Source organism: Tauraco erythrolophus, chromosome 15 (genome assembly GCF_009769465.1).
Source record: "Tauraco erythrolophus isolate bTauEry1 chromosome 15, bTauEry1.pri, whole genome shotgun sequence".
Taxonomy (NCBI): Eukaryota; Metazoa; Chordata; class Aves; order Musophagiformes; family Musophagidae; genus Tauraco; species Tauraco erythrolophus.
In genome coordinates, this window is record NC_141479.1 from 2,467,270 (window position 1) to 2,482,843 (window position 15,574).

At 41.2% G+C, this 15,574-nt stretch overlaps 1 protein-coding gene across 1 annotated transcript in view; it reads right to left on the minus strand.

Annotated features, from left to right (window-relative positions):
- The window catches only part of NUP93 (nucleoporin 93), a 77,407-nt gene that overhangs the window by 5,235 nt on the left and 56,598 nt on the right, over positions 1-15,574 (minus strand). The window contains exons 7-20 of the mRNA XM_009978331.2: positions 14,925-15,064; positions 12,642-12,774; positions 11,483-11,640; positions 9,575-9,740; positions 8,690-8,783; positions 7,432-7,623; positions 7,060-7,186; positions 6,874-6,946; positions 6,503-6,547; positions 4,729-4,845; positions 3,978-4,096; positions 1,418-1,535; positions 957-1,040; positions 54-182 (exon numbers count right to left, since the gene is read on the minus strand). Of these exons, the coding sequence (XP_009976633.1) occupies positions 54-182; positions 957-1,040; positions 1,418-1,535; positions 3,978-4,096; positions 4,729-4,845; positions 6,503-6,547; positions 6,874-6,946; positions 7,060-7,186; positions 7,432-7,623; positions 8,690-8,783; positions 9,575-9,740; positions 11,483-11,640; positions 12,642-12,774; positions 14,925-15,064 (1,695 nt within the window). The remainder of the gene's footprint in view (positions 1-53; positions 183-956; positions 1,041-1,417; positions 1,536-3,977; positions 4,097-4,728; positions 4,846-6,502; positions 6,548-6,873; positions 6,947-7,059; positions 7,187-7,431; positions 7,624-8,689; positions 8,784-9,574; positions 9,741-11,482; positions 11,641-12,641; positions 12,775-14,924; positions 15,065-15,574) is intronic.

Below are 15,574 nucleotides of genomic sequence, written 5' to 3' on the forward strand. Positions count from 1 at the left end.
AGGGGAAAAAGGAGCTAGAAAAACTTGTCAGTCACTGAGGATCACAGTCTTACCGAATCTCTGTCTTCCATTACTCGCTGGGGCCTGGCAGGAGTGGCTGGGCTTGTGCCTTTCATCCTCTTATACTGGGTGAACAAAATATTCATGGTTGCAAGCAGAACTTCAGATAAATTGTGCCTGATCTGCACAAAGAAGGGGAGAAAGAGAAGATACTGCAATGAAGAGCAGGTTGTCAGAATCATTACAGAATCATATTCAACATCAGAAAATGAAGCAATGATAGCTATGCTTGATATTTACTCCTACAACAGTCATACATTTAATGGTTACCCCTGCCATGACTGCACCACCTGGCAAAAAAACATTACCCAGAGTTTTGGGACAGACATGCATAATGGCTGCGCCTTCATATGTGACAACAACAGTTCAGATAAAACCCAACGCACCTGAATACAAACAAAACAAAAACCCCAAATACACAGAAGCAGCACCTAAGAGAAGCAGTTAAAACAGTTCAAGAGCAATCATAGACTTCTATTATGCTTCACATGCTGCATCTGCTAATAGCCAAGTACACGAGCTTCTCCAGTTGGAGGGATGGAAACACGAGACCTTACAAATGGTCAGTGAAGAACTAAGTCAGCAACGCAGCTGAAAGGTTGCAACCTTCTAAATTCTTGAATCTAACTCAGTCAGTTCAGAAAGATTCAGATCTGCAGATTCCTTCTGCAAAATGGAGACAGGATTTGATTTCCAGGTAGGGATTTCTAGTGCTCCAAAGAGAAGCACTAGGGAGAAAAAGCTGCAAGCCAAGAGTCTACTTGTGAGAACACAAAACAATAGGAACATATCCTATTTCCCTATTAAAGAATTAGAATGATGAGATGGCAAGGTTTTCAAATCCTTTTAACAAAGCAAGAGGCTTTTGGAAGTTAAAACCAAGAGACATTACTTACTTCATCACTGAAATTCCGGAAGGCAGCAACTCTCTCCTCCACGGCATCTTGGCTAAGGGGTACAAGCTTTAGGCGTTCAATAATCTTCAAAAAGAAAAGCAGGAATCAGGGTAGGTACTCAATGTGCTATGTACCATATAATAACAAAGCATGTTTTTGAAGTGTTAATGAAATGCCCCTGATTCAAGAGAAATAATTTCATTGTTATTTACTGGTTTATCTCCTCATTTTGTTGAGTTGCAGGAACATTTTGTTCAGTGACTACACAATAGCTCCAGAAAGATCTTCCTGATCATCAAGCAACAGGAAAGAAACACATTTTTCAATTCCTATAGCACTGTAGTACCTTCTAACTCATTAAATATATTTTTTTTGTTGTTTTAAGTGATGTTATTCAAGACATTCTGGGCTTTCAAGGGCATTAGGAAGGCTGCACTTCAAATGGAACTCTTGAAACTTACATCAAAGGCCCTGTCAATGTGACCAGCGTGATATTCATCAAAAAACGTGATTAAGTCTAGCAGGAGGTAGAACGTGGAGTCAACGGATTTCTTTGCACTTATCCCCTGAGCTTTGTACCTGAAAGAAATTGTTTTAAAATTTTATTTTGCAAAACAGCAATCATTTATAAACATGCACTTGCAATTCTTGGAAGCGAAGGACATCAAGCACAAGGACAGAAGGCATCTAAAAAAGGACAGCTTTAATTTTCCTTAACCAGGAGGCAGAATCTTCATGGGTTGTGGCTTTTTTTTTTTTTAGTTTATCCACTTTTAGTCTTTCATCAAATCCAGCATTTGTTTCATTTTAAATGTTTACACTTCCCATATTCATGGGGAAAACAGAGACAGGAACCAGAGACCTGCAAGGCAAGCGCTGTACCAGCACGTCTAACACGCCGTTTTACAGCAGACAATTCTCCAGCGCAGCTGCCTGCTTCAGGCAAGAAGCTAAGACTTAAAAATGGATTAGATGCTTCTGCATGCTCTTTCCAGCTACACTTTGTAGCAGATGAATGGGAGGGCTGTCTGCTCTCACTGCTAACAGCACGAGGTCAGAAAGTAGCTCCTTCCTCAAGGTAATAGTAAGAGTGGTCAAGTACACGGTAGGCATCAAGCTGCTGCAGAGGAGGAAGCCAGGGAGCCTCTTGGCCTTTTCTGTTGGGTATGTCCCATTCCAAAAACATCACAGGAACGCACCAGAGGAAAGCTGCATCGCTACAGTACTGTCTGCAGAGTACAGGCACATGAAAAGCCCTGCATTACGTTTAATTGGCAAGAAGATGAGCTAATCGGAGCAGTTCTGGCTTTGCAATCACGAAGGTTTGCAGCTGTAAAGTGGCATTATTGACCAGCAATATTTAGGGCCCTCACCCAGATCAAAGCAAGTAGCAAAACAAAGCCCTTTACGGCCTTTGCTGAGGCTTAAACTCAAGCCATAGGTTTAATTCTCCTTAACATCTGCTGCTGAATGAGTCTCTACGTCAATACAGCACCAATTTTCACTCAGTCCGCAGAATCACTAAACGAAGGAAAGGCTGACTGAAGGAGTGACTGACAAATGCCACTTGTCAAAAAAAGACAGGCAAAGGCCTCTGACTGAAATCAATACATGCATTCCTGTATTTGTCTTCCTGAATTTCGAAAACCAAGCAAGCTTGCTGGCGCTATTTTTGCTCTCCTCCCACCAGAATGGTTGAGGAAAAGCAGCGAGACGTTTCTCACAGGTACCCACGTTTTGCTCTAGTAAAATACAGGAATTCTCCATGGCAGTCATTGGGACAAGATGCTCCAAAAGATGATGATTAAAAAAATCCCAAAGCTATTTTGCAATTACAACCTTTCTGAAGCAGGTTATTCCTAACTTCCAGCTGCTAATGAATCTGGAGCACTGATAGGTCTCAAACACATATCCTAATTAGCACACTGATGCTGCAGGTGATATTCCTTTTGGTCACTTCCATTCCTCTCTTTTCTAAACACCATGTGGCACTTTCCTGAAGTAAGGGGCTGTGGAAACATGGTCCACTGGTTACCTTAGCCACAGACACACCCCAGCTTAAATGTTCCCTTTTTAGCTGTCATTAAAGCAACAGTGAAATGAAGTTTTCAGACAACTACTAAACTCGCCACTCTGCTGTTACAATTCAGAATTACTGGTTACATTGTAGATCTCTCTCAATACTGCTTCGAACAAGTGAATTGTGCGTAGTGAATCCCAACTGTTCAGATATTTTGTTTTAAAAATAATCTAAAACATATAAGTCATTATATTTATTCATAGAATCATAGAATGGTTTGGGTTGGAAGGGACCTCAAAGATCATCCAGTTCCAACCCCCTGCCACAGGCAGGGACACCTTCCACTACACCAGGTTGCCCAAAGCCTCATCCAACCTGGCCTTGAACACTTCCAGGGATGAGGCATCTACAACTTCTCTGGGCAACCTGTGCCAGTTTTTCACCACCCTCATTATAAAAAATTTCTTCCTTAGATCTAATCGAAATCTCCCCTCTTTCAGTTTAAAGCCATTGCCCCTTGTCCTGTCACTACATGCCCTTGTCCAAAGTCCCTCTCCAGCTTTCTTGTAGCCCCTTTAGGCACTGGAAAGCTGCTATAAGATCACCCTGGAGTCTTCTCTTCTCCAGGCTGAATAACCCCAACTCTCTCAGCCTGTCTTCATAGCAGAGGTGCTCCAGCCCTCGGACCATCATTATTGCTCCTTACTAGACGCTGTCACCAGTTGGCAATCTTGCAATTCCCTTTTTCTGATTCACCTACAGATAAAGCTCCTTGGCAAATTTACCCAACCTGCCACTGAAGATTACGTTTCTGGTTTCAGCACTACAAGCTATCACTACTAGGACAGGGTAAACTCTGACCTCTCTTCTGTCTTCTTGAATGCCTTGCTGCAGATGCCACGGCCCAGCCAACAGAAACAAAATCAGGAACTAATACCCACTGAACTGACAGTCCAAGGTCAGGTCCAGAAGGATCACCCAGTCCTGCCCCTCCATCTTACCTCTCAGCAATGGAATGAGCCATGTTCTTCAGCCGCTCTTTGTTGGACTGGGGAGTGCCAATCTGGGGAACGACGGGACTGAGGAGCTTGTTCATCAGTTCTAAAACTTTGTCAGGGTTCTGTTGGTATTGAAGTTGCACACAAATAAAAGGAGCCTGATGGGACTTGGTGTTTTAAACTCATTGAAAAAGCAGAAAGGTTTCATGCAGCAGTGCCTAGTGAAAGCTCAGAGATGCCTCCTTCCCATAGGCTCAAGATCACATTAGCTATGAGCAACATAATGCTGCTGGCTCATGCGAAAAATTATTTTCCCCTAATTTTGCTCTAAAACAGTGGCTATGGTTGTATCCGCTTTTATTTCAAATATATTTCAAAAGAAAACAAGAGTACTCACTATCAAGCCCAACTATTTTCGACTTCAATTCAACATCTATGAAACTGGAAGAGAACACTCCAGGTAAATAGCTTTACCAGCCAGAACAAAGTCAATCTCTTCAGAAGACCAAATTGATCAAGAACCAGGATGTCTTAAATCAGACTGGGTTGGAGTGCAATCCATCTGGGTTTGCTCACTGAAAACCCCCTCCATGCAGCCAATGGTTCTGCTTTAAACAGCAGCAGAAACAACCTGCTTGAATAAGGGCAATTCAATCTCCGAGATTAAATTTAACCTCCTCATCACGAGGAACATGTTTTGGGAAAAAATGGTGACCCAGCTCCACATTCAAGGCAGCACACAGAAGATATTTACCTTTGCAAGGTCGTAGAGTTTTGCAGCTTCTTCAAACAATCCCTTATTTTCTGCTGCAGAAGCCACTTTGCTAATAACAGATTTTGTGTCACTTGTAAACTTGTCTATCACTCCAGGCTAAAGAGGTGAGACAAAAACAAAAAGGAGAGAAGAGAAATCAGAATGCTTAAAAACTCCTGAACGTTCTTGTTAAGGCAATGAATATTTTACATGTCGGATTGTGATTAGAATGGCCTGTACATTTCCATGGGAACACGCAAAAGGGACACGTTAAAAATAGAAAGAGCTCTTATGAGACAGACTTCCTCCAAAATGGAGTCAGCACTGAGACATCTGCAGTTTCTAATTCATTCAAAACGACCCAGAAAAAATAATTTAGAATTTGACCTGTTAATTGCTGATGACACATTATAGGAGAAGAAAACACAAAAGACTTCTGCATATAATGTGCCAGGGTCTCCAGGGATGCAGTTTGTGTATAGCGGCGTGACAGGTTCAAGTGAAATCTTACAGGGATAAATGAAAGGGCAACAAGAATTTTAAAAGAAACAATAAACACAAGTAGAATAAAAGAGACAAAAGAGTCAAGGATATCTGGAAAGAATTTTACTGTAGTCGAGAATGAAAAAATAAGCCCATATCCTCTAGAAGAATTTATGTTAGAACTAAGATTGCTGATTTTATGCCAAAGAAATACAAGAATACAGTTACATTTAAAAGGAATTGAGTAAATTGTAAGAAAACATGATTCGACACTAATGGTATAATCTAAAAACCATGTATCTTTCAAAGAGCTGTAAAAAGAAAAAAAATATTTGTAGAGATTACCGAGCTACCTTGCTCTCATGTGTGCAATCTCACTGCTTTTAAACTGACAGAACAAAAACATCTAGAAGAAAATCCTGCCAGAAATAACTTTTTTTCTTTTTCTTTCTTTTGACACTAGCCGTGATTGCAGCATGAGCTTTAATCTTAAAATTAAGATTTAAACGATTCTGGAGTCTGCTTTACACAGAAAGCTGCTGAAGCTGCTGCAGTGAAGAGAGAAACTTCACTGAATATCTAAAATTTTAACTATTTGCATGCACTCTCCTCTTTTCGGGTGAAACTTTTAAGGTTTCCTTTATCTTCTGACCACGTAAGCTTACATTTTACTTTTAGATTACTGCTTTTATAGCAGAAGATAGATCCATCACAACTCAAAACGGCTGATCTTTGTTACAACACCTACGCTCATCTATGTGAAGAGGACAGATCAGTTGTGGCTACGCCTGTGGCCTGTTAGCCCTTGCTCCCTTAATTACAAGAATTTTTAATAGGCTGCCATACATTTCTCCTCGGAGGTGAATGAGGATCATGTCATATAGACAGTTTTCACACACACACACCCCTCAGCTAACAGAAAAATCTCACACCCACTTACAAGCAAGCCATTTTTACTAATTGCTTTTTAATAACGTGTACTAAACTCCGTTTCCTACTGTAACGATTGAATTCTGAACTCACTGAAGTTATCTGATGCCACTTGCTTCTTTAGTTACATCATCTGTCTACAGAGACAGTTTGCCCTGCAGTTCCTGACCTGCCTTCCGTTCAGACAGCTCACAGGTTCTTCTGTAAAAGGATCTCATACCTGGAGAACTTGTATATTCAAACTCAGTAATAATTTGGCTAGTGAAAAATGAAGAAAAGCAAGATGCCTCATGACTACTTTGGAAATCACGCACAGTTTGTACTTTTTTATGTAAAATATAAACATAAATTTTCAACTCACCTTCCTACTACCATCGTTTTCCAGCTTTCCAAGAATCATATCAAACTATATCCACACGGACGTAAAGCGAGAAATAAGGAAACAAAAACAGAGAGATGAATTGCATGTATTTCACAACATATTTACCAAGCACAAAGATGCAGTCATGGATGAAGGAAAAACAGTGGTTGATGTCAAAATTATTTTTATATAAATAACAAGCAAAAAGATGTGATTAAATATCTTAAATATATGGCCATTGTGAGATCTCCTGTCATCTAGGTCTGCATCAGGCAGAAAGAGTAAACAACTGTTTAAGACTTTCCTGCCTCGTAAAGACTTCAACGAAGAAATTAACTGAGGAAGGCAAAAAAAACCATGGCCAAACATACCTCTCTGCTTTCAATTACTAGTTCACTAACGCAACGCAAGAACATACTCTCTCCTTGGCTGTCCTTCTCGTTCCTACAAAAGAAAGGGAAGGAGGAAGGTACTCCTGTTTCTGAGGACTTCCCAGATAAGGATAATTAAGCAGTAATAACCAGGAGAAAAATCTAGAGTCATATCTTAGCTCCTACCTGAGAAAGTAAAAATACTGCAGAGCTTCCCTTGGATCCGTTGATTCAAACTTACGGGTGTAAAGCATCAAAAGCCGCACAAAATTCAGACGCCTGATGCCAGGAGGGTCACCAGGTTCATGGCTTACTGCAACATTAGAAACAACACTATCAGAGAATCCAATACCAGGAAACACTGCTCTAATCCTTGTCTCAACTTAGTCAGAGCCATGATCCAGAGCTCTAATGCAACTGAAACAATTACATTTTAGGAGATTGTTCTGATAAACGCTGTTTGTTTGATCAATTACGTAGACCTGCAGTATCTACAGGGTACTCTATGGGCTCAGAAAAGAATATTCCTTTACAATAAAGTAAATGTGCAGGACTTACACAGCTGTGCGCTCTGCCCAGAAGATTTCAGGAGCAATTTTAACTCAAACAGGACCAACGCAACATGAACAGCATGACAACGCAAGCGCTCTGTCCGGAAGAGAAAAGCAATTGCAGCTTCAAACTGTGCTGTCAAGAACAATACTTGGAAGTAGAGGAAAGGCTGCTGGTTCACTGCAAAATGCGATTCACCTGAAAGCAAAACAAAAAGCAAAACACACCACACAGAGCATAAGTGAAAATGATTTTGCAATCAGAGGTCACTGACAGGGGATGCTTCCTGTCACAGTGCATCACTGTTGTTTACTCAGTGCCCACAGAAATAAATACACTGGACAAAACTGAGTACCTAATCACACGTCAGTGGCTTACCTACAACTGCTTCACTGCAAATATATCACAAAAGCATAAAGATGTATTCAAGAAGTGAAAGAGAATAAACAGTTGCTCAAAAAAGTTCCTGTGTTCTTTTCGGACAACGAACCATCAACTCTGATAGACTGCGCAACAGATCCTCTAAAGACCACAACTTTTTGTCTTTGTTTATACTTATGCCAAATTGCATGCATAATATTAAAAATCTGGATTTTCCTACTCAGTGACACCAACGGTAGCTTTTTCTATTTCTTTTCCACACATTTTTATCTGGGTGTGAGGGATGCTACAAGCTAGAAGGCTGTGGAAATGAAATACTGTGTTTTGGATAGTTCGAGTGACCCGATTTTGACTGACTGGAAGATGTTTAGGGGGAAAAGGTACTCTCTTGGGCTGTAGATGTTCCTAAAATTTTCTGAAGCGGAAGAAGCTGTGATTTGAGTCCCTAGAAAATTACTTGAAACAGCAATTTAAGGGAAACAATGAACAAGGGATGCGCACAGAGAAAAGTCTTGGAAGTACATGCCTACATTAGGTAATGATTACTTTTCTGTTCTGTATTCCAAAAGCTGGAAGTTTTGTTAAAAGACCTTATCGTATTTATGTGAGAGAAGGCAACCCCTAATTCAGTATTGTTAAAAGTACAAAGAGCAGTAGTGTTGTTCACAGATGCATATTCACTCTCTGGATTGCTGGGAACACACAGGACTCGTTCACCATGTCTCACTGAACTCTGCTGTTACTCTAGAGAAGCGTGAACACCCTAAAGACGCCTGGCACTAAGTGGAGACCTACAGGGTTTTATGTGGAGTCTGGGGTTTGTGTAATAACAACTGGAAAGTTGTTATTACATAAACAACAAGTAACACTTGTGGTTTCTTACCATAGTCTTCTAGCAGTTGCTTCTGGAACTGTGATAGCGTTAGTCGATCTTGGGGAGAACTTGCGCCATCGTCATCAAAACACACTTGGTTCAGCTAAAAAATGCATCCGAAGAAAGAAGCACAGATATTTCAACTTCATCTTGCACAAGGGACACACTCAGAAGATATTCATTCCATCTGAAGCCCCTCCTAAGATTTGACTAACACACTAGAAACTACTTCCAGTCACAACATTGGGTCCACCCATTGCTGGGAAGCAAAGATCTCTAACGTAGCAACAGCAGAAATCCATGCAGAGGTCTTTTTGTATCCGTCCATGCCATCAAACTCTGATGCTGGCACTCTGAATGCTCACTAAGCAATAATTAGAAGCAATATTTTTTTACCAAATCTTGACACATACATCCCTCCACTCCTTCTTCCAATAAGGGAGAGAAACAGGTACTGACCAGTATCTGTCATGCCCCGACCAAAACTGTAAGGACTTTGGACTTCAGAGACATTGACAGTGTCATCTGCCAATTGACATCAATGTTTCAGCCATAATCCATCCAGAAAGGAAAATTCAAAGGATCCTCACTCTAGCAAGCTAACACTGCTTGTAAAAACAGCTGACAAAGATCAGTGTCAAATGAAGAACGCGTGTCTCCAAATTAACACCTGATAGTGCAGAGGGTAACAGGGCAGCCCTGGGACTGGGGTTCTCAGTCCTTCACTATCCACAAGGTCAAGTCGCATCATTAAATTGATGCAAAACACCAGACCTAGAAGCAGAGAGGTTAGCAGAGCAGTGCAGAAACACAGTACCATTTACATCTGTTCTTAAGAGGAAAAAAAAAACCAAAACCAACAAACAAAGACCACAACACCAACACCACGCTTACTTTTAGCCAAAGATAATCTTCTGTTTTATCAGCAACTTCACTCTGGTTATCAGCGATGTCACAGCGGCCAATAACACAGTAAACAGCCCTTTTGTACGGGTCGGTATTGTTTCTCAGAGCTCGTCTGTAATGAAGACGCAGTTTGTTTTCTGTGGCAGGAGATAGTCTAAAGGGAAAAAAAGATGGAAGGAACAATCATGAAACTCATCTTTCCCTGTATGAGGAAACCTGGATATAAATCAATGTAAAAAGGTGTATATTCACAGCAAAGGCATAATGCCAGTAAGCACTGGCCAATATTTCTTGCACTTTCTATTTACAGCTGTAGGTAAAAATTTCACACATATTAATTTAAACATATAATTAAAGTTATGGAGGATCATCTTCAACCACTCATTGCAGGAAAAAAAATTAAAAAAGATGACAGCCTGTTTAGGGGTACATTAATAATAATTAATAGGTAGGTGAGCTATTTTTGCCTGACACTGTTATTTCACCATTTCAGAAAAAGAGAGCTCAGAAGGTGTTGGGAACTCTCTGGGTTAGTAACTAATAAGTGAGCAGGTCATTGTACCATGAAGTCTTCCAGGAGAGAGACTTTCATCTTTATCATTAAATACTGTCATAACGTTCTTTGTCATTCTATTTCTTGTACTCTCTTGTAGAGAATTTTACAGAATCAAATCAATAAAGTGTTCTGCTAGACTAAGACATTGTTTGTCAAATCTGTAGGCAGAGGACCTTCTCATAGCTGTAACAAAACCAAAATGAATCAATTATACTGTATCTCATTAAAGTGTGCGTAATGAAAACAACGACACTAACTTCACTAAGATTTTTATTATAATGAGGACCCTTAGATATTCTCTACGAACCAGGTTAACCTATAGAAGAATAACATGGCATACACTACCCGGTAAACGGCACTTTGATGTATTTTTTTTTCCTTTCAGTTTGGTTTTGTTGGTTTTTGGAGTTTTTTTTGTTAAGACATGCAAACTACTACATTCTAGTGCACATTCTCATACTTGAAGAGCCCCAACACATTCAACATATTGCAGGATGAGGGCATCCCACACATGAATGAAACAGTCATAGGCTGAGGTGGGATATTGCAGGCTCATGTTCTAGCACTTATCTGACCCCTCCTGCTTCCCCTAATTTCAGCCAGTACCTTAGCCCTGTGCCGTTTCTCTGAAGGAGCACAGCTAATGCCATGCTGACTGTATGCTTGTTGGAAATTCATTGCAAGCAGAAAGATAAACAAGATAACCTAAAACACCACAGCAGAGCTCAGAGCACACCTTCAGGTGCACTAGCTCAACTGCTTGCAACTATATCATTGGTAGTTTGGCCAGTGGCCTCTGCCCAGTGATGGACAGCAAAAACTGGAAGAGAACAAGCACAGGAAAGATGTGAGAGTGAAGGTCTCTAAAGGCCTCTAACAAACACTACTTGCTTTTGTGGCATGGCATTCTTATGAAAACAGGTGTGGTAAAAAGCGTTCCCCAAAGGAAATTCAACTAAAATACACGACAGGGGAAATAAAAAGACCCCAGATTTGTGACAGCACACTAAATCTGATCTATCGCATACGGTAACCTACCAATACACAGGGCAGATCCTAGAGTAAAAAAGCAAAGCTACATCACTGTATCATTTTTGAAACGTAAGTTTTCGCATATTTTCAAACAACACTCTCTCTCTATGGAGATTTCTAGACTTCAAAGCTGCAAATTAAAATACATAAACTTCTTACACACAGTTTAGGTAGGTAATACAAACACCAGCCAACCACCACCACCAGAGGAGACCTGAGCTTCTTATATTTCTACCAAGCCACTGATTATTTCACTACTCCACAGTAATTCCCACTCCTCTCAAAGATCTTTCCTAGTTCCCAATTACCTTTTATCTTTACTGTACATGTACTCCTGGAACCAGGTTTTAAACTCTCCCAGCTGGTGCTGTGCCCGTTTCACCACATGCATGGCTGCAGTCAAATCTCCACAGCGCATGCAGTAGTAAATCAGTGCCCAGACAGGATGGCCTTCCACCTCACCATCCTGAAAATAACGTAAGAAATAATTAATTTTTTTAATAAAAGAAGCGGCATATTTGAACTAATTTTCTTTATCGTTTGCCTCATTTGTTATTTCTGACCTTATATCTACACGTTGGTTTCGGTAAAAAAATTCAGTTTGTGTTACAGAAACCAGAGGTCATGAAGTTTAAGCCCTGGGAAAGCTGTGCACATCCTAGCAGCAAAGGATGGGACTCTCTTCTTGCCCAGATTTCAGTTCTGAGTGAGGTTCTGACAATCCCAGAACTAGCATACAGATAACCTCCTCATTCGGGAGTTGGATCTGGATTAGACCACTGAGGTATTAAAGACGTTTGTACTGAAAGATACCAAACTAATCGTGGATCTCAGTAGCTAAGAAAATTACAGCTAGACTCAGCTATGTGGTCTCCAATATTATAATTTATTATTATTTCATGTAACTTTTAACTTTAATTTTTCAATGCAGCCTGCCTGTTTATCTGGTGATTTTGTAGGTGCACAGCTATGCACTTTCTAATACAGGCAGGTAAGCAGCATTTTATTCAGATTCCTAAATAAAAGGCTCGGGCTACAATTCAGATCAATTCATGACATATTTAGTTATCAACAACTGGTGTCACCACCTTACAGTAAGCGTAAAAAAGGAGAAAAAGCAAAACAGGGAGATTAAGTTACTGCTTTTCTGAAACATCATAACGTATTTAAATACTTGCTTGCTGGTCCCTAAAAAGACCACCAGAAGAGACCATAATTTCTAGAATTTAGAACTCCAACTACTAAGCACCATCATGCTTCAGGACTAGCTCTGAACTCAAAGTGATTTCATCTAATATCTTCCATCTTCCTACTGAAAAATTCTAGCGAAGGCAAAAAAGCCTGCTGCCCTAAAAGCAGTTTAAACAACAGAAAATCCACTGGAGGCTGCACTAGTTTCCCAGCTGTGCTGGAGCAAACAGATTTGTGTTATTATTTTGGCTCAGTTGCTGAAAGTGATGGACATACCTGGAGACCAGGGACAGGCGCAGGGAGTTTGATGTTCAAGAAGCTGCGGACTAGTTGGTAGGTCCCTGGGACTCCACCCAGCTGAGCCTGGTGCAAGTTTCCAAAGACTGTCACAAAGGTGTAATTTTTGTAACTGGAAAACAACACAAGCAAAACAAATACGAAGAGACTGAAATATGCCTGCTACAAAAACATCTTCCACTGCCTTTCCAACCCAACAGAATTAGCAATTTAAAGCAAATTACCTTGATGTTCAAACACTACCATTACAACAAAATGAGGCAAAAACTTCTGTCGATTTAGGAAGATCCTTGTATTCAGCAGTCTCAAGAGACACCACGCTTGGAGTCCGTGGTGGACTGCTCCAGGTTCAACTCTCTATTATGAGGTTCCTCTCATTAGGTTCTCCTAGTACTAAGTTAGACTCAATTATGTAACTGGCAAAAAGCCTTTCCGTCCTAATACTTTAACTCTCAATCCTGTCACAAAAGAACAGTAAAACACCACAGATGTATTTGTCTCTCCTCCGTGCCCTCTGGACAAATACAAACCTTAGGATCATGGACTTACCAGAAAGAAATCACAGAGAAAAATGGAATTTAAACAACTGGTAGAGGCAACTTTGAGAACACGTTCTAAAATAACCCATGAAAGCCTTTAAACAAGGCAGATCGAATTTAACAAACTCCTGTTTAGAAGCAGGAGTCTTGAAAGCCTGTTCACCGAGGACATATCTATATAAGCAGTAGCAATAAATTACACAAAGTTCTTTTCCCTCTGCAGCACACGATAGACTTGTGCACCACCAGACTATAAAACTGAAAGGCTACGCTAAACATAGGCAAGTATCAGTGTATCTTGATGACTAGCACTATGGCTGAGGTAAGCACATGCTCCCCAGGGCTTAACATCCCAGTTGCTCCAAAGAAACTAACGCAAGGACAGCTGTGAGCAGCATTACATCCCCTCCTGGTATGTGTGAGGGGCTGGTGAGGCATGGAAACACCCCAGTATTTGCCAATTCCTGCTAGGAAAGAAGAGCTATAAAGCAAGGAACAGTTGTGGGTTTTTTTTTTAAAAAAAAAAAAAACAAACAAAAAAACAACTGAAAAAAAAGAATCAAGCCTGAAAGGCCCAGTTTCCACAACTGGGAGGGTAGAGGCCAACAGTCTATAACTAATTCCTAATTTCAGTTAGCAGTTAATGGAACTGAAAATGTCACAAGTTGGATACCGGGCAAATCAGGCTAAGAGTCACTGGCTCACCACACACTGCTGATAGCAAAGACCTGGAAACAGCAGATCCTTCCTGTGTCAGTGCATCCACGCGCAGGCAGGCACACCGCCACCACCCCTGGGTGACAACCAGCTCTCAGGGGCGGTGAGGCTGCGCCAGGAGGCAAAACCATCTCTTCCCAGTGTGCTGTATCAGAGCGCAGCACGTTCCGTGCTCAGATGGCAGATCCGTAGCCGTAACAGACACCCACGCGCTACACTGCGGCTATTGTTTGCTTCCCAGTGCTGAACTCGCCTGCTGGCATCGCGTCGGCAGCTACTGGGTAAGAGACACTGCAATATCCACGTGTGCAGTGAATGGGTAATACGGCCACACCGGGACTCAGCTTTGGGCTGCTCCACAGCCTGCAACTCTCCCAAGTATTTTCTTGGTCAAGGAGCTTAGGCCACCATGATACTTGCCAATACAGACAGTAAACCACTTGCCGTAGTCCAAAAATCACTGCTAGTAGTCTCAGCTTCAGCCTCTTCAAGTTTTACAGAAACCTTTCAGTGTAGAAATAGCATGAACAGAATCTGACTCATTGCACCAGATTTGTCCCCAGTACTGTCCTCACTTCCTCCCAGCACCAGCTCCTGACAGTGATCAGCAATCAGAAAGGGAGTATAGAAAGGGGATTTTTTTTTTTTTTTTGCAGAGGGAAAACAGATCTCTTTCCACAAGTGAAAAATCTTCATGCATCACTATGACAGATATAGAATATTTAAGGGCAACATACAAGAAAGAATAAAAGGTCTTTGTGCCTTTTAAACAACCTCCCCATGGATTCAAGGCCTTTTTAACTAAAACAGTTTTTAACTAAAACAGTTTTATACTCAAGTGGCAGCTCCAAGCCCTGCAGAACAGAAAAGACAGGCAACACACACTTGTGGGAAGAGCAAGAGGTAGCTGACTCGTTAATATGTTTGTGCACATTACAAAGTCATTCTGCCTTAATATTAGGGAACTCTATTAAATAAACTGTGGTACCCAGAGCATTCACCTTACCTTTGTTCTAGGTAGTGCAGAGCCTGCCTCACGAACTCCATACGCACCTCCATGCTGGTCCGGACTTTCAAGGCATCGCTAGCAGGAACCAGGGTAACATCGGTCATTTGTTTCACCATGGCCCACATCTCAGAGATGTTCTATAAACAAGTAATTCCATGCAACGGTGATTAGGACAGAGAGGAACAGGCAACACCATTTTGAGTTACATGGTGTTTTCGTGCTTAAGAAACAAGCATCAAAAAAGTATGGACAACGATAGCCAACATCAGGCTGGGAACTTGGTGCTCAGACTCCTTTCCCATTTCCAGCTTGTACACCCCACTCAATAAACATCACAACAACATCAGTTTTCCATATAAGAAACTGCTCTGGCTGCCAGTGGAAATCTGTGCAAGCGGCTGTGATGAGAAAAATCTAAAGGACATTGATCACTTGGACAAAGACTCAGGTCTGAAAAAAATGTTGAAAGCCATCCAGGTCTGCTCACTCGTAAGGATGAGACCGTATCAATATCTCTGGGACTAGAGCAGCCCTGCTGAAACAGCAAAATACGGAGAAGTAACGGCACTGTTAGCTCCAGCAAGGGCAGGTGTTTGATCTCAGCACTTCAAAGCGGCAAGAACATCGAAACTCGCTGTGTTGTCTCC